At 62.1% G+C, this 19,731-nt stretch overlaps 7 protein-coding genes across 7 annotated transcripts; 3 read left to right on the top strand and 4 right to left on the bottom strand.

Moving 5' to 3' along the window:
• Positions 1–148: 148 nt before the first annotated feature.
• Positions 149–2,382, top strand: LOC62_01G001406 (uncharacterized protein). Its single transcript, XM_062767897.1, has 4 exons — positions 149–774; positions 813–1,083; positions 1,132–1,531; positions 1,569–2,382. Exons 1-4 carry the CDS (start codon positions 187–189, stop codon positions 2,134–2,136), a joined length of 1,827 nt encoding a protein of 608 aa, XP_062623881.1. The 5' UTR covers positions 149–186; the 3' UTR covers positions 2,137–2,382.
• A 306-nt stretch (positions 2,383–2,688) lies between these two features.
• On the bottom strand, positions 2,689–5,226 carry HNM1_14 (Choline transport protein). The gene is made up of 4 exons (XM_062767896.1): positions 5,139–5,226; positions 4,359–4,575; positions 4,173–4,323; positions 2,689–4,121 (listed from the first exon to the last, which is right to left on the bottom strand). The coding sequence occupies exons 2-4, from the start codon at positions 4,510–4,512 to the stop codon at positions 2,786–2,788; spliced, it is 1,641 nt and encodes a 546-aa protein (XP_062623880.1). The 5' UTR covers positions 4,513–4,575; positions 5,139–5,226; the 3' UTR covers positions 2,689–2,785.
• Positions 5,227–7,380: 2,154 nt separating this feature from the next.
• On the top strand, positions 7,381–10,232 carry SPCC757.04_0 (putative transcriptional regulatory protein; the record flags this gene model as incomplete). Its single annotated transcript, XM_062767895.1, has 9 exons — positions 7,381–7,812; positions 7,849–8,545; positions 8,584–8,769; positions 8,808–8,902; positions 8,937–9,030; positions 9,070–9,226; positions 9,263–9,508; positions 9,547–9,741; positions 9,779–10,232. Exons 1-9 carry the CDS (start codon positions 7,717–7,719, stop codon positions 10,230–10,232), a joined length of 2,220 nt encoding a protein of 739 aa, XP_062623879.1. The 5' UTR covers positions 7,381–7,716.
• Positions 10,233–10,393: 161 nt separating this feature from the next.
• Positions 10,394–11,318, bottom strand: LOC62_01G001403 (uncharacterized protein; the record flags this gene model as incomplete). Its single annotated transcript, XM_062767894.1, is given in 2 exon segments — positions 10,394–10,518; positions 10,532–11,318. The coding sequence occupies 2 exon segments, from the start codon at positions 11,316–11,318 to the stop codon at positions 10,394–10,396; spliced, it is 912 nt and encodes a 303-aa protein (XP_062623878.1).
• A 699-nt stretch (positions 11,319–12,017) lies between these two features.
• On the bottom strand, positions 12,018–13,862 carry TUB4 (Tubulin gamma chain). Its single transcript, XM_062767893.1, has 7 exons — positions 13,668–13,862; positions 13,613–13,623; positions 13,400–13,558; positions 13,179–13,361; positions 12,694–13,143; positions 12,245–12,654; positions 12,018–12,205 (listed from the first exon to the last, which is right to left on the bottom strand). Exons 1-7 carry the CDS (start codon positions 13,714–13,716, stop codon positions 12,133–12,135), a joined length of 1,335 nt encoding a protein of 444 aa, XP_062623877.1. The 5' UTR covers positions 13,717–13,862; the 3' UTR covers positions 12,018–12,132.
• Positions 13,863–14,210: 348 nt separating this feature from the next.
• cyp12 (Peptidyl-prolyl cis-trans isomerase D) lies at positions 14,211–15,872 on the top strand (the record flags this gene model as incomplete). Its single annotated transcript, XM_062767892.1, has 7 exons — positions 14,211–14,293; positions 14,341–14,360; positions 14,405–14,425; positions 14,463–14,675; positions 14,712–14,804; positions 14,850–15,334; positions 15,382–15,872. Exons 1-7 carry the CDS (start codon positions 14,231–14,233, stop codon positions 15,870–15,872), a joined length of 1,386 nt encoding a protein of 461 aa, XP_062623876.1. The 5' UTR covers positions 14,211–14,230.
• A 70-nt stretch (positions 15,873–15,942) lies between these two features.
• On the bottom strand, positions 15,943–18,968 carry cip2 (RNA-binding post-transcriptional regulator cip2). Its single transcript, XM_062767891.1, has 2 exons — positions 18,082–18,968; positions 15,943–18,033 (listed from the first exon to the last, which is right to left on the bottom strand). The coding sequence occupies exons 1-2, from the start codon at positions 18,271–18,273 to the stop codon at positions 16,360–16,362; spliced, it is 1,866 nt and encodes a 621-aa protein (XP_062623875.1). The 5' UTR covers positions 18,274–18,968; the 3' UTR covers positions 15,943–16,359.
• Between the last annotated feature and the right edge of the window lie 763 nt (positions 18,969–19,731).

Below are 19,731 nucleotides of genomic sequence, written 5' to 3'. Positions count from 1 at the left end.
GGTCATCGACTTGGATTATCAAATGATTCCGTGTCACAAAGCCGTCGCCACCAGTCAACCAAGTAAGTACGCGCCGGCCGGCCGGTCCACTCGGCGACGGTCATAGCCGTGGAAACCAGTTGCAAACATCCGCCCCATGCAAACTAGTCTCCATCTCAACATTCTCCATCACTCTCACTCTCTACAATGGCAGAAATGTCCTCGACACGGGAAGACCAGGCACTCCAAGCCGTTCTCGAGCCCTTCATCCACGTCCTCCGCTCCCCCGACCCCATCACCATCCCTTCAGCAACAGTCAAGGGGGCGCTTACACACTTCATCGGCTCGCTCAAAGATGAACAGCTAGACACGTTCGTCGACGACATTCTCACATCCACCTCGCTCTGGGCTACCGTCAAGCCAGATGCCGTACGTGAGTGTGTGCGCTCCGCGGTCCCCACCAAGGTCACCGCGCTTCGCAAGACCTCCAAAGACACCTTCTGGCGCCGCAATGTCCTCGATAAGGACGCCCAGGCCTGGCTCGCGCAGATCCAGGACGATGTGCACAAGGTCGAAGGGGCAGAGGAGAGGCGACTGGTATTCCTCACTGGCCTGCTCCAAGGGCTCGACGACGTCACGGGCATCGATTGGGCCAAGCAGCGCGTGGACCTCGAGGAGGAGCTGGTTATCGCGATGTCGGACGCCTTTGACGCCAAGAGCAAGGATGCGGTCAAGTTCTTTTCCGATGTCGCACCTCATGTTGATGCGGCGAGGCTGAGGGCTCTGAATCTTAAGGTGGGTTGTGGAGTGGTGACTGTGACTGACCAGCGCAGGAGATCATGCCCTTCCTCCATGTCGCCATCTTCTCGGGTCTCGGCTTTGCGCTGGACAAGTCGTCGTTGGAGATCTACCCCTCGGTCGTCGACACGCAAAAGGTTGCAAACCTTTCCCGTGGACTGTCTATTGCAATCTCGGCGCTCTTCAAGGGTGGGCCCACGAGCCAGCAGTACGCTTGGCAGGCGGCGCGGGCATTCACGTTCCGGATGTACGAGGTGGCCCAGGACTTGAATAAGCGCGCTGTCGACCTAAAGAAGGAGAGCACAGGTGAGTGGTCATGTGTGGGACGTGATACAGTGCTGACCTGCCGTCCAGAATGGGAGCGCCGAAAGTCATCGCTGTCCTCGTTGCTGGATATCAGCTGGCCCGTCGTGCAATTCATGCTCGACCCATCACAACGGCTGCTGTCGGAGGAGTTGATTCTCACTCATACCGAGTTGATCATCTTGATTCTGTCGCGCTTCTCGGCCATCACCGAGGACAATGACTCTGGATTGGAACAGCACGACAAGGTCCTGTACGGCTCGCTCGACGTCATCGTCGGTCTTGGTGGCGGCAAGGGCGTGAGCGATACGTTCAGAGCCGTCCGCGGCAAGGGACCTATATCTGAGGTATCAGAGTCCTTGGCGACGTTCATCTTGACCGTGGCCGAGCAACTGATTCATCTCGTGGACGCCCGGGCAGTGAGGGATACGATCCTTCCTCTTGCTGAGAAGTATGTGTGTCCTGTAGCCCACGCGCTAATGGCGTAGGTATATGGTACGACCTCAACACAAGGCAAGCTTTGAAGCTTCCTACGCCTTCCTTCTGGTGCTCGTCGATGCCGCGTCCGAAACCGCGCTGTCCGAGCCAAACCAGGGACCGTTCGTCGATGCTCTGGTTCACATCCTCGCCCACGGCCTGATCAAGCAGACTGGGGACGGCTCAATTGCTCCCGATCAGCTCAAGACGGCGTACCCAACTGTCGTCAAGGCGGCGTCGCGTCGTTCGCCGGCCCTGACGGCAACTGTGGTGAAGCAGATTGAAGACGCCAACTTTGAAGCCGACGACGCGAAGGATGCAGTTCGTATCATTCGCATCGAACTTATCCCGTACATCCCTGGCCCGGACATCCCCGAGTATCTCGAAAACATTGCCCAGCTTATCCTCTCTACCAAGCCGGGGTCCGACACGCGCCTCGAGGCTGCGTCGACAGCCTTCCAAGTCATCATGAAGGAGATCCCCGACGAGTCGAGGCAGTACGGTATCGAGTGGTGGCAGCGCTGGAGAAGGCGATTCAACGGCGGAGGCGCCGATGCCGACGCTGTCGCCAAGCTCTAGCATTATCATTGGGACCACTGGTTGTATGTATTGCATTTACACCCTGCCTGCCATGCCGCACCGACCTCGGCGTATCAATCGGTGCTCAATCCGACCTGAACCGACCTCCGAAAGTCCGCCGACGGCCCCCCCTGACAAGCCCCTTCCGCCACCTGGAGATCGGAGTTCCCTAAATACTTTGATCAACCCGATTACCAACGGCCCTGACAAGAAATCTGACCTTTTTGAAGATTATCTGACCTTTTGTGGATTTCATCTTTTCACGACTGGAATGCGCCTGCGTGTCGTCGTCGACGTCTACGCACCAACCAGCTGCAGTCTGTCGTCTTGGGGAATGGGGCCGCGTGGGGCTGCATCGGGGCGTATGCGTATGCCATTCGTCGGCTATGCATGCTCCGGTGCAGCCGGTGATAAGGAATGGCGAGTCTGTTGGCTAATCCCGGGGGGCGGGGCGAGCTTGGCGACATGGGCCGTGTTGTCGGGTTCTGGGCGGGTTAGTTGCACAGCCATGGGGATGTGAGTTCTCTAGTACTGGGCCATGCTCCGTTCCGCTTGCAAGATTAAGATTCTATCCATATGCAGGCCCAAAGCCCTACTCTACACAACCATTGCGGTCTGTGGCAACTATGAATGTGGCACATTGATTACACTAATCGCTCTCTTCGACGATGGTGGTCGCGTGCTTGCCCTGGCGGGCGTTGGGTGCGACCTCTGTGCGGGCGAGCTCGAGCAGGGCGCCGAGGTCGCGGGGACCGATGAAGTCCTTGCGGCCCTGGGTGAACCAGGTGATGGCAGAGATGATACCGACGATGAAGAAGACGGCCACGGCGTAGTTCATGCTCGAGCCGGTGGCGGGGATGGCGGGGGGGAAGAGGAAGAAGACGGTGGTGACGGCAGTGAAGATGAGGCCGAAGATGTTGCAGATGGGGCCGAGGATGGGGCCAAGGGTGAAGGTCGGCTCGGGGAGGGAGGGCGGGCGGAGGATGCCACGGCCGCGGATGACAACGATGGCAATGGGGACACAGTACGAGATGTTGAGCGAGACGACGGACGACGAAAGAATGGCGTTGAGAGCGGCGCTGGAACCGAGGTAGACACAGCCGAAGATGATGACAAGGACCGTGTTGAGGAGGACGGCGGGGACGGGGACACCGTTCGAGTTCATGCGCGAGAAGAGCTTGGAGAAGGGCATGCCGCCGTCACGGGCGAAGGCGTAGGTCATGCGCGACGAGGCGGTCATGAGGCCCTGGGCGGTGAAGAACATGCAGACAATGGGGAACATCTGGAGGCAGGTGGCGGCGACCTTGGAGTTGGTGCCCTGGTAGATGGCGGCGAGGAGGGGGCCAGCAGCCGAGGTGTTGACGTCGGCAATGTCCTTGATGCAGAAGAGGAGGCAGATGAGGAAGATGAAGGACGAACCGGCACCGATGCACACGGCGAGGATCATGACGCGGGGAGCGTACTTGTGGGGCTCGGGCATCTCCTCGACCATGTGCGAGACGGCGTCGTAGCCCGTGAGGCCGAAGCACGACTGGAGGAGGCCGAGGATCCAAGCGATGCCGTTCGGCCAACCCGTCTCGTTGATGAACTCGGTGAAGACGAACTTGGGCGAGGCAAAGTTGCCCGCCGAGCGCGAGAGGCAGGTGATGAGAATGACCACGGCGCCGATGAGCGACCAGAAGATGGCGGCCTGGTTGAGGCGCGGGAGGATAGGCAGGGCCCAGATGTTGACGGCCATCGCGATGAGCGTGTAGCCCGTGTAGATGAGGAAGACGTTCCAAGGCTTCTGGACGTAGCTGTCGTTCTGGAGCGCGATCACGCCGGTGATGAGGGAGCCGGCGAGCGAGCCGGCGGTGCCGACGAGTGCGATCCACCCAGACGTAGCAAACCAGCCGCACACCCACGAGATCCACGCCGAGTGCTCGGCCGGCGCGAGGATCGCAGACCAGTGGTACTGGCCTCCGGAGGTGGGGTAGACGTGGCAGCTGTGTCGTGTGAGCGGGATCAGGCTGGATGACGGTGCCAGCGCCACTTACATCTCGGCGAGCGACGCAGCCATGGCCAGGTTGCCGAGGAAGGAGGGGACGATGCCCCAGATGACGGCGACGGGGCCACCGGATGGGAGCGCGATGGAGAGGGAAGTGGCCATTGCCGTCCACGAGTTGAGGATGGCGTACGCGAGTCCGACTGGGGGGTTAGTTGGGCCAAAGGCGGCGACGCACTCAGCGAGAGGAAGTGGAACTGCCTGTTCGGGTCGGTGCCCTGGGCGCGCTCGGCATCGTGGACGTTCTCAAACGGCCCAGTGCCGTGCTGCTCGCGCTTGATACTCTCGTTGACGACGGCATGCGAGTAGGGGCCTTTCTCGTTCTCGGCCATGGTGGTGATGATGATGATGAGGGGGGTATGATACTGCTTTCCTCGACCTCGTCTCCTCCCTCCCTCCTTATATCAGCAGCGCGCAGCGCTATCTCCCGGCAACTGGACTCCCAACTTTTCCAAGCGAGCTCGCGCGGGGCCCATGACAGGCCACCTGGCGACCTCCGCAATCGCCGTCCGAACGAATGAACGAATGCAAATTGGCCCGGACGGCCTGTACCCCGCCCGCCCACAGCCCACAGCCACAGCCCACGGCCACACCCTCGGTCTCGGGAGCCCGGTATAGCGACGGGGCCAGTCTACTGCCTCTGGCGCTTTCGCTTATACCGAGTGTGTTGTGCACCGCGACTCGGCACGACCTAGCGCTCAGGATATCGGCGCAGATTCGAGTGCCATCGCAAATACGAGTCCAAAAGGTCAGATAATCCACAGGGACCTTGTTCCGTCCCTGAGTTTGACATCACTCTAGGCCTGCGCGCTGGCACACCACGGCCCACATGGGATTGGGCCGGCGGTATGAGTGCTAATGAGAGACCGAGCGACCCGATGAGAAATCACCGGGATGAGGAAGGAGGGAGGTGGGCGACGAGGGCGATGCAAGGGTGACTGGGAGTGGGTTGACTCACGAAATCGAAAATCTTCGTGCCTCCCTCCACGGACGCCGGGCCGATGTACGAGCTGCGCGCTGACAGTGAGGTAGCCGCGCACCGGAGCCAGCATCGGACTTGGACACGGCGCTCGCGGGGCTGGCCACCCGCCCGGTCCCCGCGAGGTAGGCCGCCAAACGCGCTCATGCCAGGAGCCGCGACACTCCAGATCGCAGCTCGCCCAGGACACTCGCCCACCACTCTGGTCGTCGTTCGATATCATCTCCAACGACGCTAAGCGAGCGATGGGCCCCCGTAGCCCACGCAAGCGAACGCCGGGGCCTCTAGATCGCGTGTCTAGCCTCGCGTAGATGCGGCAGTCCGGAATACAAAAAGGAGTTTTGATAAGCCACGGCGCTGGCTGGGGCTATTTCGGTCACCCCGCGGCGTGTGGCGGCTTCGGAAGTCGTTGGGAGCCAGACACTGGGGGCTATCTCCGGCGTTGCCCGCAGGACACGATACTGCGTTGTGTGTGCTGGTCGTGGGAGGGCTGGGTGGCGAATAATACTGCGCTGCGGCCAAGGTCGCCCGAGCGCTATGTGGCGGGGGGAAGTTGCGCCATTCGTGTGAGTGTTGTTGCCAACGTGACCCGGAGAACAGGAGTCGGGGCAGCTTTCATCGGTGTTGTGGGTTTCCGTCCCCATGGGTTGAGTGCGAGCATGGGTTGTGCCCCATGGGAGTTGCAGTCACCTGGTGACGCTTGCTTGAGGCCATGAGAGTGCAGTCTTATGAGCGGGGCGAGGTCAGGACAGGTGTTCTTCATGACCCATCGGTATGCCTGTGAAACTGCCGCCATACACTTAATCGAGGAAGAGCCGCCACGTAGTCTCTGTTCAGTACTGTCAATGTAGAGGAGTCCAATGTGGCACGCGTATGTACGGTTGACTTGTCGCTGGCAGCTGACAACACTCACGCACCACTCACCTCCTTTTCTGCAACTGAGGGAGGGGGAGAACGCGACATGCTAGAAGCCCACAGTCGACGTGCGAAGTACACGTCTCAAGCGTCATCATCGTCGGGACCGTCCGAAACTGCTTACCAATCACCAGCTCATCGACCTGGCCACGGACATGGCTGTACCCCCACTCGCGGGGCCACGGCGGACCTGGCCAAGCCTTTGGGCACACCGGCGCCGAGAGTTCACGCCCGGCCGGCAGTCCTCCGAGCAACAAGGCCAGTCGCGAGCGGAAGGGCCCCACCTTCCCCACCTTTCGATGATCTCGGTGTAGTCCTCGGTGAGGTCGTTGAGGCGATGGGGGCTCCCTGATGCGGTATGCCGGTACGACGTGTGGCGTATCGGCTGGGCGGAAACTCGGGCCAGGCGGTGTGGACGGTCTCGTCGTCGTCGTCAGCCGGTTACTTCGGCGTATTCCGTGCACGAAGATGTTGTCGCTTGCACGATCTATCTATGTGCGTGTATGTGTACAGTCGTGTTTGTACAGTAGATGAGGATTGTGGACGTGCGTGTCGTTGGGTAGCTGGGCGAGTGGCTCAGTGACTCGGCTGCGCGGCAAGCCGACCCTGCCCAAGTGGCCCCTTCTCTCATCTCCCCTTTACTCCAATCTCCACCACACTTCACCTCTTCATCCTCACCGCCGCTCTGACAAGCCGCAGATCCACATGCTGTACGAGGGCCCCGGCCCACGGCCTCCGGAGGCCGGTCGCCTCCCCACCTCCCCACCTCGGCAATCAACACAACACGAGTGATCTTGAACAACATTCCCCCAGCCGTCCTCCTTACAGCGGTAGTTGTCCGTACCAAACATTCCCCCATCGACACCGGCCACCATCTTACCGGTGCGCCAGCGAGAAGGACTTCGGCAAAACGAGCTGGACGGAGTCGCTTGACGGCGTGGCGTGCGCAGGACCAGTTTGCCTCGTTCGGCGCTGTCGACATGGCCGTCGGGGCCCATGTAAGCAAGCAAGCACGACACTCTCACCTCATCGTCTATTTGTATCGGCATGCGCATGCACATGCACCCCGAAGCCCGATCTCGTGCGCCTTTCTGGTTTCTGGAGTGCAGCTGGCTGGTGCAGTGCATGGCCTAGGCTGCCACGTGTTGTGTGGCACGCGTGCCTGGGTGGGCGGCAACCCGCAAAGGCGCAATCCGGCATGTCGGCATTTGCTTCACTGTCCCTTATCGCTCGGTGAGTGGGTAATACAAAAGGTGGGTCACCCAACCGAGCTCCATCTCGGGCGAGTCGGTCGAGTCGGCCTTGTCGCTACCGCGTTGCCGCTCCAACTCCACTTGCGTGCCGTGCTCGCTCTGTCACGACGCACGCGCCTCCGCATCGCCCATCGTGGTCGGGAAATCGCCCATCCGTCACCGTCCATCGCCCATTATCTCTGTCGCATCCCAAACGTCTCGCTTGATCACCTGACCTCCCCCACCCGGACAAGTTGTCGCCGGGTCACTTCTGATCTCGACCACCACACTTTCTTGCATATCGACGAAACGAGGCGGCAGCACTTCCGCACTGCAGCAAGTGCCAGCTGTTCCAGCAAAGGTCAAAAGCTGCCTCGCGCACTCGTGTGCTCCTCGACAGACCCCCCAACATGCCCCCCGCATCCAAAGTTGCGATCGACCGCCTGCCGCGGTTCACCGAGCCTCCCAAGCCGTACAAGAAGCGACACTATGGCCAGTCTTGCTTTGTAAGTTGCGTCCCAAGTCCAGCGCTCACCCCCAAGGCGTGCAAGGAACGCAAGATCAAATGTGATGGCGCCGAGAACCCACCTTGCAAATCGTGCTTCGAGTCCAACACGCTGTGCGAGTCGGGCGAGAAGTTCAAGCGCAAAGACAAGGCAGGGAGCAGCGGGCGGAGCGAGACCGGCGAGGAGAGGCCGCGCCGGCCGAAAGACAGGAACGACACCGAGGCCATCTTTGCCGACCACGAGTCGCGGTTGCGAGAGCTCGAAGAGCTGGTCCGCAACGCCGCGCGGACGGACCGTCCTGGCCCATCCACCGAGTTCTACATGGAGCCGGCGGTCGGCGAGCCGGGCTACGCGCTCAGGTACTACCGCAAGCCGGTATACCACGGCGAGTTGAGCATGTTCGACGACGAGAGCCACAGGACGGGTGGGCCGGAACGACCGCGGTCCCGCTCGTCGTCGGTGGCGGAGCGGGACCGGCCAGAAGTAGCACGGTACCGCGACCGCGAGAACGAAGTGTTTATCGATGATGAGCGTCGGTGCCGCCCGTTCCCACCCCTCCACTACGAGTTGAGCCCGGCCACAAGAGCAGAAGACTACACATCCGAGGAGCTCGCGGCGCTCAGAAGACGGCAACACAAGCACGCGAGTCCAGAAGACGGCGAGGCTTGGCTCGAGGCGTACTTCTCCTGGGCGAGTCTCGTCGACGGCTTCGTCGACCGGCAGCTGTTCCTTCGTGAGTGCGTCAAGCTGGGGCGTCACTAACCACCGCAGGCGATATGGCAGTAGGAGGGAACTACTTTTCCGAGTTTCTCCTCGTGTGCATGTACTGCACGGGGATCCGGCTCAGCTACGGGATGGACGAGCGCGAGCGGCAGGAAAAGGGCGACAAGTACACCACGCTCGCGCTGAGTATGCTTGGCGCGGTTACGCTCGGACGGTCGTGCGTCGCGTCTATCCGTGAGTCGAGTGCGTGCGCGAACCGCACTGACAGGCAGAGGGTTTGTTGTTGTTGTCCGGGCGGCAGATTGCCACGGGCCACATTACTGGCTCGTGGATGCTGGCGGGGACAGCCATCCGGATGATGCAGAATGTGCGTGTGCAAAGAGGGCGAGGCTGACTGGCAGATTGGAATACACCTCCTCCCCGAAGAAGACCCCGATACGTGGTCAATCTTGCCGCCAGAGGAACGAGATGTCCGCACGCGCATTTTCTGGGCCGGTGGGTGGAGATGCGAATGGGCATGAGCTGACCCACCAGCGTACGCCTGGGAGAAGCTCCAGGCCATGACACTCGGGCGGGACTCGACACTACCTTTGCGTGTCGGTCACACGCCCGACACGCTCCCGCCCGACCCAGACGACGAGCTCGATTGGAAGCCGGCCGTGCCGGAGGGCATGAGCCTGCCATACGGAGCGTGAGTGCGTCCGCCGTGGACCATGCTCACTCTCAGCGTTTACCCTTCGACGCCGCAGCTCAAGATGTTCACGATGCGGTATTACGTGCGTCTGGTCATGCTCCTTGACGAGGTGCTCGCAAACATGTACTCGCCGAGCGTGAGCAACAACCGTTCGCTCTCGTTCATCCGCGACGCGATCGAGAAGCTCGAGGCGTGGTGGGCGGCGCTGCCGGACAACTTGCGCATCGACGAGCCGCGCGAGGCAGCACGGTCACCGCCGCCCAACATTGTAATCATCAAGTACGTCGACACCCATGGCACCGCTGACAACCCCGCAGCCTGCTCTACCACACGATCAAGATCCTCGTGTACCGCCCCTTGCTGCACGACAGCTCACCGGCACTGACGTCGACTGCCCTGGCGCACTGCCGCGCCGCGGCAATCGCCACGAGTGATGTGCTGTCGCTGTGGGTGCGGACGTTTGGGCACAACTCGTACCACTACCTGTTCATCTACTGCACGTTTATTGCTGCGTAAGTAAACCTAAAGTGCTCAGCTGACGACGTCCAGCGGCGTAGACATCTTCCTCATCCGCAGCGGCAACCAGCATATCCGGGACGAGGCGCTGCATCGCCTGCAAGTGGCGATCGCGACATTGGAGAAGGGACAGAATCAGGCGCATGCGATCCGCTTGGGCGTGATCAACATCCGGAGCCAGCTGCGGCGGGCGACGGCAGCGGCGGCAGGCGAGGCCGCGTCGTCAGAGTACGCCGGGCCGCTGTCAACGACGGACAGCACGCCGAACCAGCAGCTGGCGCAGAGCAGTGGGCACGACGGCGCGTCCGAGCTCGCGCCCGTGCTCAACGCCGAGGTGCTGGACGACCTCGTCATGCCGTGGCTCGACGACCAGTTCGACAACCAGGCGCTGATGGACATGCTGCGGACCATGCCGATCAGCACGAACAATCCGTTCGAGGTGGGAGCGGACCAGGATCTGGGGTTTGCGTTCAGCGGGACGTTTTAGGCTGCGTAGCGTAGCCAGTGTTGTAGTGTAACAACAGCGTAGCAATGTATAATGTTCATGGTAATAACAACAGTGGCGGTGGTGTGGCGCCAGGCAAGTCGAGTCTTATAATGCAATGGTGTGTCCGTGTCTGATGTGTCCGTAGTCCGATCTGCTTTGTCCTAGCTCTCGTCTCTCTCAATCCTCAGCCCGACCACAAACAAGGCGCCAACGCCGCCGAAGTCTGCGGAATCTTGCGCGCCGACAGACGCGGTGGACGCGCGCGAGCCACGGGCGGGTGGCGGGGCTGGGGCGTTCACGCTCGTGCTCGCGGTCACGCTCAACGGGCGCAGGGGAGTGCGCGACGCCCGCGTACGGCGTCACGGGGGTAGGGGGCATTGGTGGCGCCGGCGCGGGGTCGAGTGGTGCCGGCCTGGTGCTCGTGGTGGAGCGGTGGACGCGCGCCTTGTCCTTGCTCTTGCTCTTGCTCTTCGGTCTGGTCGGTCTCTCGGCCGCCAACCCGGGCGGCAGGGGCGGCAGCGGGCGGTGTAGGTCTGGAAATCTCTCGGTGCGCGGCGTGCCGTGGGGCGTAGTTACGCCTTTGACGGGCACGACGGAGTGGTGCTTCCTCCGCGTCGTCGACGTCTCTCTTCTCCTTTCCTCCCCCTCGGCGCCGGCGGTGGCCGTCGAGCTCGAGACGGCGCGGGCACCGGCGAACCCCGAGCGCAGCAGCACCGGGCTCGGCGCGGCGTACGTCCGCTGCTCGAACACGCTCTCGCTGTCGTCGCCGAACACGTCGTGCGCGTACGGCTGGAACTTGGGCGGGAAGAGCGGCAGTAGCGGAAAGGGCGACGGCAGGGCGAGGCTGAGGCGCGGCGAGGCGGTGGATGACACGGTCGACGTGCGGTCGGATACCAGGCTCGGCGGGCGCAGGTCGCTTTCGTCGAAGGCCGCGTGCGTCGACAGCGCGGAGAGCGAGAGCGGCGGCGGGGCGAGACGCGCGAGCTTTGCTGTCTTGATGGCTAGCAGGTCGTCTGAGCGGAACGAGGCGGCGGAGGCGGCCGAGTGCCGCGCGGGGCCGACGGTGGCGGGCGAGGTGGTGCCCATGGTGTGGCCGCCTGCTGGTGTGTGTGAAGTTGGGTGAACTGGCGACAAGGGGAGAGAGAGAGCGATGCCAAGCGCCGTGCTGACTCTATGTATACCGTCCGTTCGTTCACCGTCGCACCGCCGTCGTCGCATCGATGCCGTTGTTTGTGCGGCGCTGTGCTGCTCTCGCAAAGGGCGCAGCTTGGCGACTTGACGACCCCTGGGGGCAACGTAACATGCCTCGTGCTGCGCCGTTGTCGTGGTCGTGCTGCTCGACCAATACTCGGGGTCTCGGGCCTCAGGTAAGTTTCGGGGTTGCGCTTGTCGCTCATGCTGCTGAGCAACTGACTGGACGGCATGCCTCGCGACGACGGTGTGTCACCAGGTCTGCCGGAGTCGGGAGGGCCCACAACTAACTGGCTTGAGAGACCGCCTCTGCTCACTCCTCGTCGCTCGCCTCGCCACGGAAACGGAAATGGCGAGCTGGGGGCGGCGATCACACGCTTGTTGGGCAAAGGTGTCAAGGGTTTCCACATCTGTGGTCGTCGAGGCACCCCCTCACGTCGCATCTCCTCCGTGCCCGTTTCATCCGCCACACGCGCGCGGCGTGCGACCCACACGGCCCGTCGCCAGAGCAAGCCCTCTCCTCTGTTCACCCGTCGTCAACATCGTGCCTGGGCTGGAAACCGCATTCCAGCCGGCACCTGCCCACCTCTACCGAAACAACAACTGCTGCATACATGCCGGGGCCTGCTGGGCGAGCCACCGAGCCACCGAGCCACCCACAAACCGTCACGCCGCCAGCCTCATGTACCTCGTGCCGGGCGCGCAACGCTCACGCCCCATAGTTAATGTACCCCTCGCTCTCACACGCCAGGTACTCGTCTGCCAGTTCGGCCACCACGCGGCTGGACGTCAGCTTGGCGCGCATAAACAACAACACTCACCGAGAGTCGTCAAACTCGTCGAGCGTAAACGAGTCCTCCTTCTTGTACTGTTCCAAGAACGCATTGCGCTTGCGCAGGCGGTCGTACTGGTCAATCATGCGTTTGAACACCGACGCCATGCTTGTGTGGTTGGCCATCATGATGCCCGACACGCGGTTCTGCGTCGTCTTGCGCTTGGTGAGCGCAACCTGGATGCTCGCCGGGCCCCAGGGGATAAAGTTGGCCAGCTGGCGCTCGCGGATACGCAGCAGCGACTTGTGCACGTCGGTCGGGTCGACATCGCCCGAGATGATATTCAAGCACGAGATGTAGCACGAGTTAGGCGACGACACCGTCGAGACCAGCCGGTTCTTGGGCTGCAGCAGGCGGCGCATGACGTCGAGCGTGGTCGTTTTCCGCACCGACTTGGCCTGTGGCGGCGTTAGCCGCAATCCACCCCACACACCCACCTTGTCAATCTCGTCGCCTGTGAACGGCGTGTAGCTCGTCATCAAGAAGTGACATCTTGGCGTCGGGATGAGGCTTGCAATGATCCCAACGAGGTCGTTGTTCATGTACGAGGGGTAGCGCAGCGTCGTCGTGCTGGCAGCCATGACGGTCGACACGAGCTGGTTGGTCTGGTCAAAGCTCGGGTCCTGGACATGCAGTCGGTCCGCGGCGATGCGTGTCAGCGCCGAGTTGTCGAGCACGACCACGCTGTCGGCATTGTTGACCAGCCGCTTCATCGCCAGCAGCGAGTTGTACGGCTGCACCACGACGTCGGATGTAGGGCCAGTGCCCGGGAACACCGAGTATGTCTGGATCAGCTTCTTGGGGAAGCGGTCGTTGAGCCGCTCGAGGAGGAACGAGCCCAGTCCAGATCCGGTACCGCCCGCGATCGAGTGCATGAACATAAAGCCCTGGGTCGTCAGCCGAGTCCACGCGCGCAACCCACCTCGAGCGAGTCGCTGCCGTCCGCCTCGCGGTCGATCATCTCCATCAGGTCCTCGTACACCTTCTCGCCAGCATTGTATCCCTGTGCCCAGTTATTTCCCGCGCCACCACCGTGCTTGGACACGTAGATGTTCTCAGGGTTGTACAAGCCCTTGAAAGGCGACGAGAGGATGTTGTTGATTACCTGGGCGGCGTCAGCTTCGTCGCAAGCTCCGCACTCACTCTTGGTTCAAGGTCAATCAGGATCGCGCGGGGGATGTAGTGCTCGTCGTCGGCCTGGTAGAAGAACACGTCCTTCCTGTCGCCCTGCCCGCCCTCGGCCCAGTCCTCGAGCATGCCGTTCGGCGAGATGCCGTGTTCCGCACATAGCTTTTGCCAGAACTGGGGGCGTCAGTGGGAGTCGAGAGCGGCATCGCAGCCGCGGCTGCAACCCACCTGCTGTCCAACTGGTTCTGTCAGCAGGATCCAACATAGCCCACACCCAACGTACTCTGGTTTCCGGCCTGCCCGGCCTGGATCGAGATGATCTCACGGCCCATGGTGTCACCGTGCGCGACGCGGTCGCGTGTGTGTTGTGGGAGCTAGTACAGCTGCGATCGGTCCGCCAGAGACCTTGATGATGTCGTATGTGCTTGACGTTACACTGGTGTTGATTATAGATGTGCGTTTGATATGATGGACTGGGAGGACGAGGAGTGTGAGTTTGGTGCACTCGAACTCGTCAGACGGGGTCGTGTTTACCTGCGAACAACAACGCAGCGGAGGTGGCGCGCATCTCCGCGACGCGTCAATCATGCCACACCCCATTGTCCCTCAGAACCCATAGCAATGCATGGGTTTATTGACTTCAATGGCATCTACAAGGTGCATGCATGCTCCTTCAGCGCGTAGCATAGCATACTGAGGCCGATACATGGGTGATAAACAGCCCAGCCTTCAACCTCACCCAAAGCCAGCGGGACCAAATTTCCCATCGCCCACCTCCACTGTTCAGCTGCTCGACTTGGAACCCAACTTTGCATCTCGCCTTCAACCTCAACAGCCGCAGGAGAAATGCCCCTCCCGCGCACCTTTTTCGACTTTACAGTCGGCGACAAGCCGCTGGGGCGTGTAGTGGTGAGTGTGGCTCTTTTCTGGCTCCCTCAGCCCCGCTAAAGACCCAGTTCGAGCTCTTCACCGATGTGTACGTCCAGTCCACGTCTGCTCGTGTGCCAGCTAACCATCTAGCGTGCCCAAGACAGCTGAGAAGTGGGTTCAATTTCCCTGTAGCTTGCTAACCCGCCAGCTTCCGTGCCCTCTCGACTGGCGAGAAGGGCCAGAGCGCGTCCGGCGCCACGCTCAGCTACAAGGGCAGCCCTGTCCACCGTGTCATTGACGGCTTCATGATCCAAGGCGGCGACTTTACCAAGCGTAACGGATCGGGCGGGGAGAGCATCTACGGCGGCATGTTCAAGGACGAGCGGCTGTCGGGCGACGGCACCGAGGTGGACCGGGAGGGGTGAGCTCGCCCATCACCCTCACGAGCTGACGCCAGTCTCCTTGTCATGGCGAACCGCGGGCCAGACACCAACGGCTCACAGTGGTTCATCACGCTGGCGGCTGCGCCGCACCTGACAGGCAAGCACGTGTAGGTCGCTCTCCCTCGGATTCAAGGGACCCGCTGACCGGCCAGTGTCTTCGGCCGCGTCGTATCGGGCATGGAGCACATCCGCGCGATCGGCAAGCTCGAGACGGACGGGCGCGACAGGCCGCACTCACCCGTCATCGTCTCGCACGCAGGCGAGCTCGAGCTGCGCAAGCCTGCAGTAACGAGGCCTCGCACGCCGAGCGTGTCCTCTGACTCGGAGGACGAGGAGGAGCGTCGGCGGCGCAAGGAACGCAGGGAGCGCAAGGAGCGCGAGCGCGAAGAGCGGCGCGAGGAGAGGCGTAAGCGGAAAGAGAAGGACGGGCGGGATCGAGACCGCTCGCGCTCCCCCCAGCGGCGTCGGGACTCGCGCTCGCCGCGCAAGGAGACGCTGGACGAGCTCGATGCGCGCCTCGAGCGCGAGGAGAAGGAGCGCCTCGAGGCCGCGAGACGCGACAAGCTGTCCGAGATCAAGACGCAGATCGCGACCGAGCGGGCGGCGGTGCGCGAGTCTGGCGGGGTAGTGTACAAGGGTGCGTAGCTTCTTCCTCTTCGGCTGTTAGCTAACACACTAACCCAGGCCGCGGCGCGATGCGATACCGCGACCCCGAGTCTGGCGGGCGGTCAAACGACGCCTGGCGGACCGTCGACAGCCGCGCGCCGCCTCGCCGCCGAAGGCTGAGCGGGGACAGGTGGGAGCGCGGCGCGGACGCCAGGCCGCAGTTTGAGCGCTCTAGTCGCGCCGACATGGACCGGTGGGACCGGGGCGGGGAGCGCGAAGCGCGCGAGAGGAGGGAGGCGGGCGGAGGAGGCCTCGGGAGCCGGATTGGCGGGCGTGCCGGCGCCGACGACGCCGAGGCCGAGCGTGACCGTGAGCGTGAACGTGATGACCCCGCGCGTGCGGCGCGTGCTGGCGCGTGGCGGAGCTCTGCCAGGAGGGACGATTCACCCCGCCGCGAGTCCCCGCCCCCGCGCGACGATGATGACGACGACGACCGCCGTCGCTTGAGCCCTGGTCCCCGCGCGCCGTCGCCCACTGGCAGCGATATGCAGATGGACGGCGACGAGTAGTGTACCCACCCATGCATGCATTTTGCGTCCGACCGAACTCAACTCCACTCCGCTGGATATCGCCTAGCCCATTCCGTGTGCGTCACCTCTCGCACTACGGCCCTGCCGTGCCGCGGACCTGAGCCGTGAGCCTGAGTCAAAGCCTGAGCCTCAATGCCGCTCCGCTCCCCGTTGGAATCGCAATGTTTGTTTATGTTGATCCCACGCGTCCCATTCCAGCGATCCAACCCTCGACCCACAGTACCCTACCCGCACACCCCTGCTATCGTAACTGTTCTCATCGCAATACAAGTACATATCCCTCCTGGCATTGGCACAAGGCTGTAGCTATAATGTTCAAGACGGGCTGTGGGTGGTGATGAATGGCGTTGGAGTTGCGTGGGTGGGGGTGGTGTTAGTAGTATAATCCGTTTCTTGTCGTGGTCGTCACTCAGCGCCTGCGCCGGCTCTATAGATGGAGCGTTAAATGGCGGTCGCGTCCCAGCTCTCAGAGATCAAGCTCCTCGCGCGTGCGCGACGTTGCCGAGTCGTGCTCGTCCTCCTCACTCACGCGGCGACCTAGTGCAAGCGCACCGGGGACACCACGCAGCGAGCTCGAAATGGGTCGGATCGCACCAGAAGCAAAGCCGCGCGACTCGCCGATCGGGCCGCGCGGGTTGCGCAGAGGCTGCGAGCTCGACTCGCCCGTGAGCGAGGTGCCGTCGGGCAGCGACGCAGGCAGAGGCGGCACGGGCGGCGCGCCAACAGGCGTTCCGAAGAAGCTGTTGAAGGTGCCAGAGCCCAGGCCGTGGCCGTTGAGGCGGCGGCCATGCGACGCTCCCATCGAGGAATAGTCGCGGCCAATGACGGCACCACCGGCAGCCTCAGCGCGCAAGTTGCCCGACGAGCGCTGAGGCGTCAAGCTGCGCGCGGGGTCACGAGCAACCACAGGGCCGTTGAAGCCGCGCAGGTCGGGCATCGACTTCTTGATCCGCAAACCCGGCGTAGGGTTGCCGTCCGAGTTGTATGGGGCAAGGAGGCTCGTGGTCGTCGACTGCTGGGTCGGCGGCGGCGTATCCTTGGTCACAACCACATGCTTGGCGTCACCGTCGCCCTTTGTGATGCTAGTGAGACCAAGCTTCTGAGCGACGAGATGGACGATGCGGCGTTCCGTAGGCGTAAGGTTGCGCGAGAGGGCCAGCTCGTCCCGCATGCGGTCCTCCTTGAACATGTAGACCATGTTGTAGATGCGGAGATTTCCAGGGTCATTGAGATCGAGGGCAACAGGGAGATTGTCCGAACTGTTGGACGTCGCCGAATGCGGGGGGCTCCTGTCGTCGGAGGCGCCGTCAAAGCTGAACTGGGGGTGGTGGCCGTGGCCGTTCGCCCTCACTTGCTGCTGCTGCTGGTGATGCTGTTGCGGCTGCTGCTGTTGCTGTTGCGGTTGCTGCTGCTGCTGCTGGGCCAGGTTGAGAGGTGGAAGAGGAGGCACGTCCTGCGCTTGCTGCGCCTGCGACTTTGCGACAGCGTCAATTTGCATGCTCTTCATGCGCTTGATGGCCTTTTCACGCTCGATGCGATCCTTCTCGCCGGGCTGCAAGACCTTCTTGTACTCGACGCGTAGCTTGCGGCCCTGGACGTCGTACCCGTTGAGCGCGGCAACCACGCTCGCAGCTTCCTCTGGGGCACGGAAGTTTGCAAACGCCAAGCCACGGAAGATGCCATTGTCATGGTGGTAGTTGAAGGCGTAGGGCAGCGGCGCGCCGAGCGACTCGATAATGGCCAGCAGCGTCTCGCGATTCACCACGAACGGGATGTTCTTGATAACGATGGCCGTGGGGATCACGTCATCGTCAACGGCAGGCATGTACGGGGTACGCCACTGGGTCGGACGGGGTGGCATCGATCCTAGTTGCTGAGATCCGAAAGGGGGGAGACCGCCGCCGGCGTTGAACCCGGGGGCAGCGCCAGCCGTCGCGAGACCGTAGCCGATCTGCGGGGGCGGAGAAGGGGCCAGGCCAAACGGCTCAAGCTGGAAAGCGGGGAAGTATGGCTGTGCAGATGTCGCGCCCGACGTGGTCGACGAGGGTGGCGACAGTGTCGGCGGTGAGGACGCGTCGCGTCGAAACGAGTCGTACGGGTGGTTGAGCGACCCAGTTTCAGGCTGAGGTTCATACCAAGCCTGTACAGGGTCAGCATCTTGTCGTCGGGGTCTCGTCGAGCTACTCACTGTTGGGATTCCCGAACGCGAGCCGCGCTTTGGGCTGCTCGTCCATCCGCGGGCAGGCTGGGCGCCCGACGGCGTGGCTGCCGGGGGGCCAAAGACCCCGTTGTAGGGGTACTCGGACTGGAGACCGTATGGGGCGGGCGTGATGGACATTGCGTGCAGACTCTGGAGAGGGGGCGAGTGCTGGTGGTTCATGCTGTAGGTGGTGTTCCGTGTGTGTGTGGTGGTTGTTGTGGTGATGATTGTCGTCGTGTAGAATAGAATTTACGCTCGTCGCGGTCGTCACGGGAGATTGTCTAGGAACGCGTGGGCATCGAGTCCGGCGTGACAAGCCGTGTCTTTGTTGATGTGTTTGGATGGGGCAGAGGGGTTGGGGGGCAGCGTGCAAAACGTGGTAGCTGGCAGACTGATAAAGTGTGAAGGTGTTTGTGTGATTGATGAAGGGGGCCGAGATGCAGAGGGGGGCGGGTGGGGGCGGGTTGGGTGAAGGCGGCGGCGGTGTGAGGGAATGAGATTGTTTGTGTGTGTGTTGTGGGTGTGTGTGTTGGAAGGGGGGGGGCGGGGAAGATGGTGAGGGGGGAAGGAAGGGGAGGGGCTGTGTGGGGCTTTGGGGGGGAGTGTTTTCGTTGATCGTAACAGTTGTCGTTCGTCGTGATGCTTGACACTAAGAAAGATGTAAACCGTGTAGATGAAGAGGGGGGGCGACGGGGAGGAGGAGGAGGAGGGAGAAGAAGAGAAGGAAGAAGAAGTAGGGGTAGGTGGAGGGGGGGGTTGGAAGGTTGATGGACAATTGGAATGGAATCGAAATGGACAATGGCTGTTAATGTCTGTCGTGGTGCAAACTGCGCGCCGCCAGCTTGACTGTGATTTGGTAACTCGGTATACAAAAGTGGCTCCAGGGTGTGGATGGACGGCGCGGCGCGGCGCGGTATAAAGGTCGGCCAAAGGGAGGCGGGGCAGGCAACCCCTCCCCCCCTCTCTTCCCGGTTGCCCTCTTCTCTGCTCTGACTCTGCTGCACATACATTTGACACCTTGCGCGGTCCAAACGGCGGCGGCGCGTGTGCCTGTGCGCATTGTGGCCAGTGTGTGTGTGTGGCCTTGCTTGTTGCCGTCGTCCTTCCGTCGCTGTCGGTCTCGTGCCGCGGTTGTTGTGCCTTTTCGGCTGGGGCGAGCCCTCGTCGCCCCTCCTCCGTCGCCTTCCAGCGCTTCTCTTACCTAACACGCCGAACGACTCGTGTACCCAACTCTAACTTGTTTTTTTTCTTCGTTGCTGCCCTGTTTGCTGCTGCAGGCCGTTGGCAGTGTTTTGCGACGACATTTTACGCATTTTGTCCCGCCCTGTCCTGTCCTGTCCTGCACCACTCGCCACCACCCTGTACAGACAACCCTCACTCCTCCCCAACCTCTGGGACGCGTGTGACGTCGCGCGGCAATGGCTGGCAGGATCCAGCAAAGCTCGCGTGCGCTTCACAGTCGCACCAGTCAGCCTCCCTCCCAAGCTTTTCCGCGTCCGCCGCGTCTTTTAGATCTCTTCGAGGCCTGGACTCGCTCGGTCATGGACATGCACGCGCGTGCGGGAAGATTGTCGCTTGTTTTGTTGTTTGATGCTCGTTCCCTGCAGGCAGAAAGTAAGCTCAAGCTCGGTCAACATA

This window comes from Vanrija pseudolonga, chromosome 1 (genome assembly GCF_020906515.1).
Source record: "Vanrija pseudolonga chromosome 1, complete sequence".
NCBI lineage: Eukaryota > Fungi > Basidiomycota > Tremellomycetes > Trichosporonales > Trichosporonaceae > Vanrija > Vanrija pseudolonga.
Note: the sequence above shows the minus strand (reverse complement) of the source record. Positions and strands in the feature narration are given on the sequence as shown.

What these genes read in the sequence shown, in the direction of transcription:
- LOC62_01G001406 (XM_062767897.1), top strand. Translation starts at nt 187, where the DNA reads ATGGCAGAAATGTCCTCGACACGGGAAGACCAGGCACTCCAAGCCGTT. An exon ending in CCTAAAGAAGGAGAGCACAG is followed by an intron (nt 1,084 to 1,131) that starts GTGAGTGGTCAT and finishes CCTGCCGTCCAG; the next exon opens with AATGGGAGCGCCGAAAGTCA. An exon ending in ATCCTTCCTCTTGCTGAGAA is followed by an intron (nt 1,532 to 1,568) that starts GTATGTGTGTCC and finishes CTAATGGCGTAG; the next exon opens with GTATATGGTACGACCTCAAC.
- HNM1_14 (XM_062767896.1), bottom strand. Translation starts at nt 4,512, where the DNA reads ATGGCCGAGAACGAGAAAGGCCCCTACTCGCATGCCGTCGTCAACGAG. An exon ending in GTTCCACTTCCTCTCGCTGA is followed by an intron (nt 4,324 to 4,358) that starts GTGCGTCGCCGC and finishes CTAACCCCCCAG; the next exon opens with TCGGACTCGCGTACGCCATC. An exon ending in GCTGCGTCGCTCGCCGAGAT is followed by an intron (nt 4,122 to 4,172) that starts GTAAGTGGCGCT and finishes CACACGACACAG; the next exon opens with CTGCCACGTCTACCCCACCT.
- TUB4 (XM_062767893.1), bottom strand. Translation starts at nt 13,716, where the DNA reads ATGGGCCGTGAGATCATCTCGATCCAGGCCGGGCAGGCCGGAAACCAG. An exon ending in ACGGCAGCGACTCGCTCGAG is followed by an intron (nt 13,144 to 13,178) that starts GTGGGTTGCGCG and finishes CTGACGACCCAG; the next exon opens with GGCTTTATGTTCATGCACTC. An exon ending in CAGGCGACGAGATTGACAAG is followed by an intron (nt 12,655 to 12,693) that starts GTGGGTGTGTGG and finishes ACGCCGCCACAG; the next exon opens with GCCAAGTCGGTGCGGAAAAC.
- cip2 (XM_062767891.1), bottom strand. Translation starts at nt 18,273, where the DNA reads ATGAACCACCAGCACTCGCCCCCTCTCCAGAGTCTGCACGCAATGTCC. An exon ending in CGCGTTCGGGAATCCCAACA is followed by an intron (nt 18,034 to 18,081) that starts GTGAGTAGCTCG and finishes GACCCTGTACAG; the next exon opens with GCTTGGTATGAACCTCAGCC.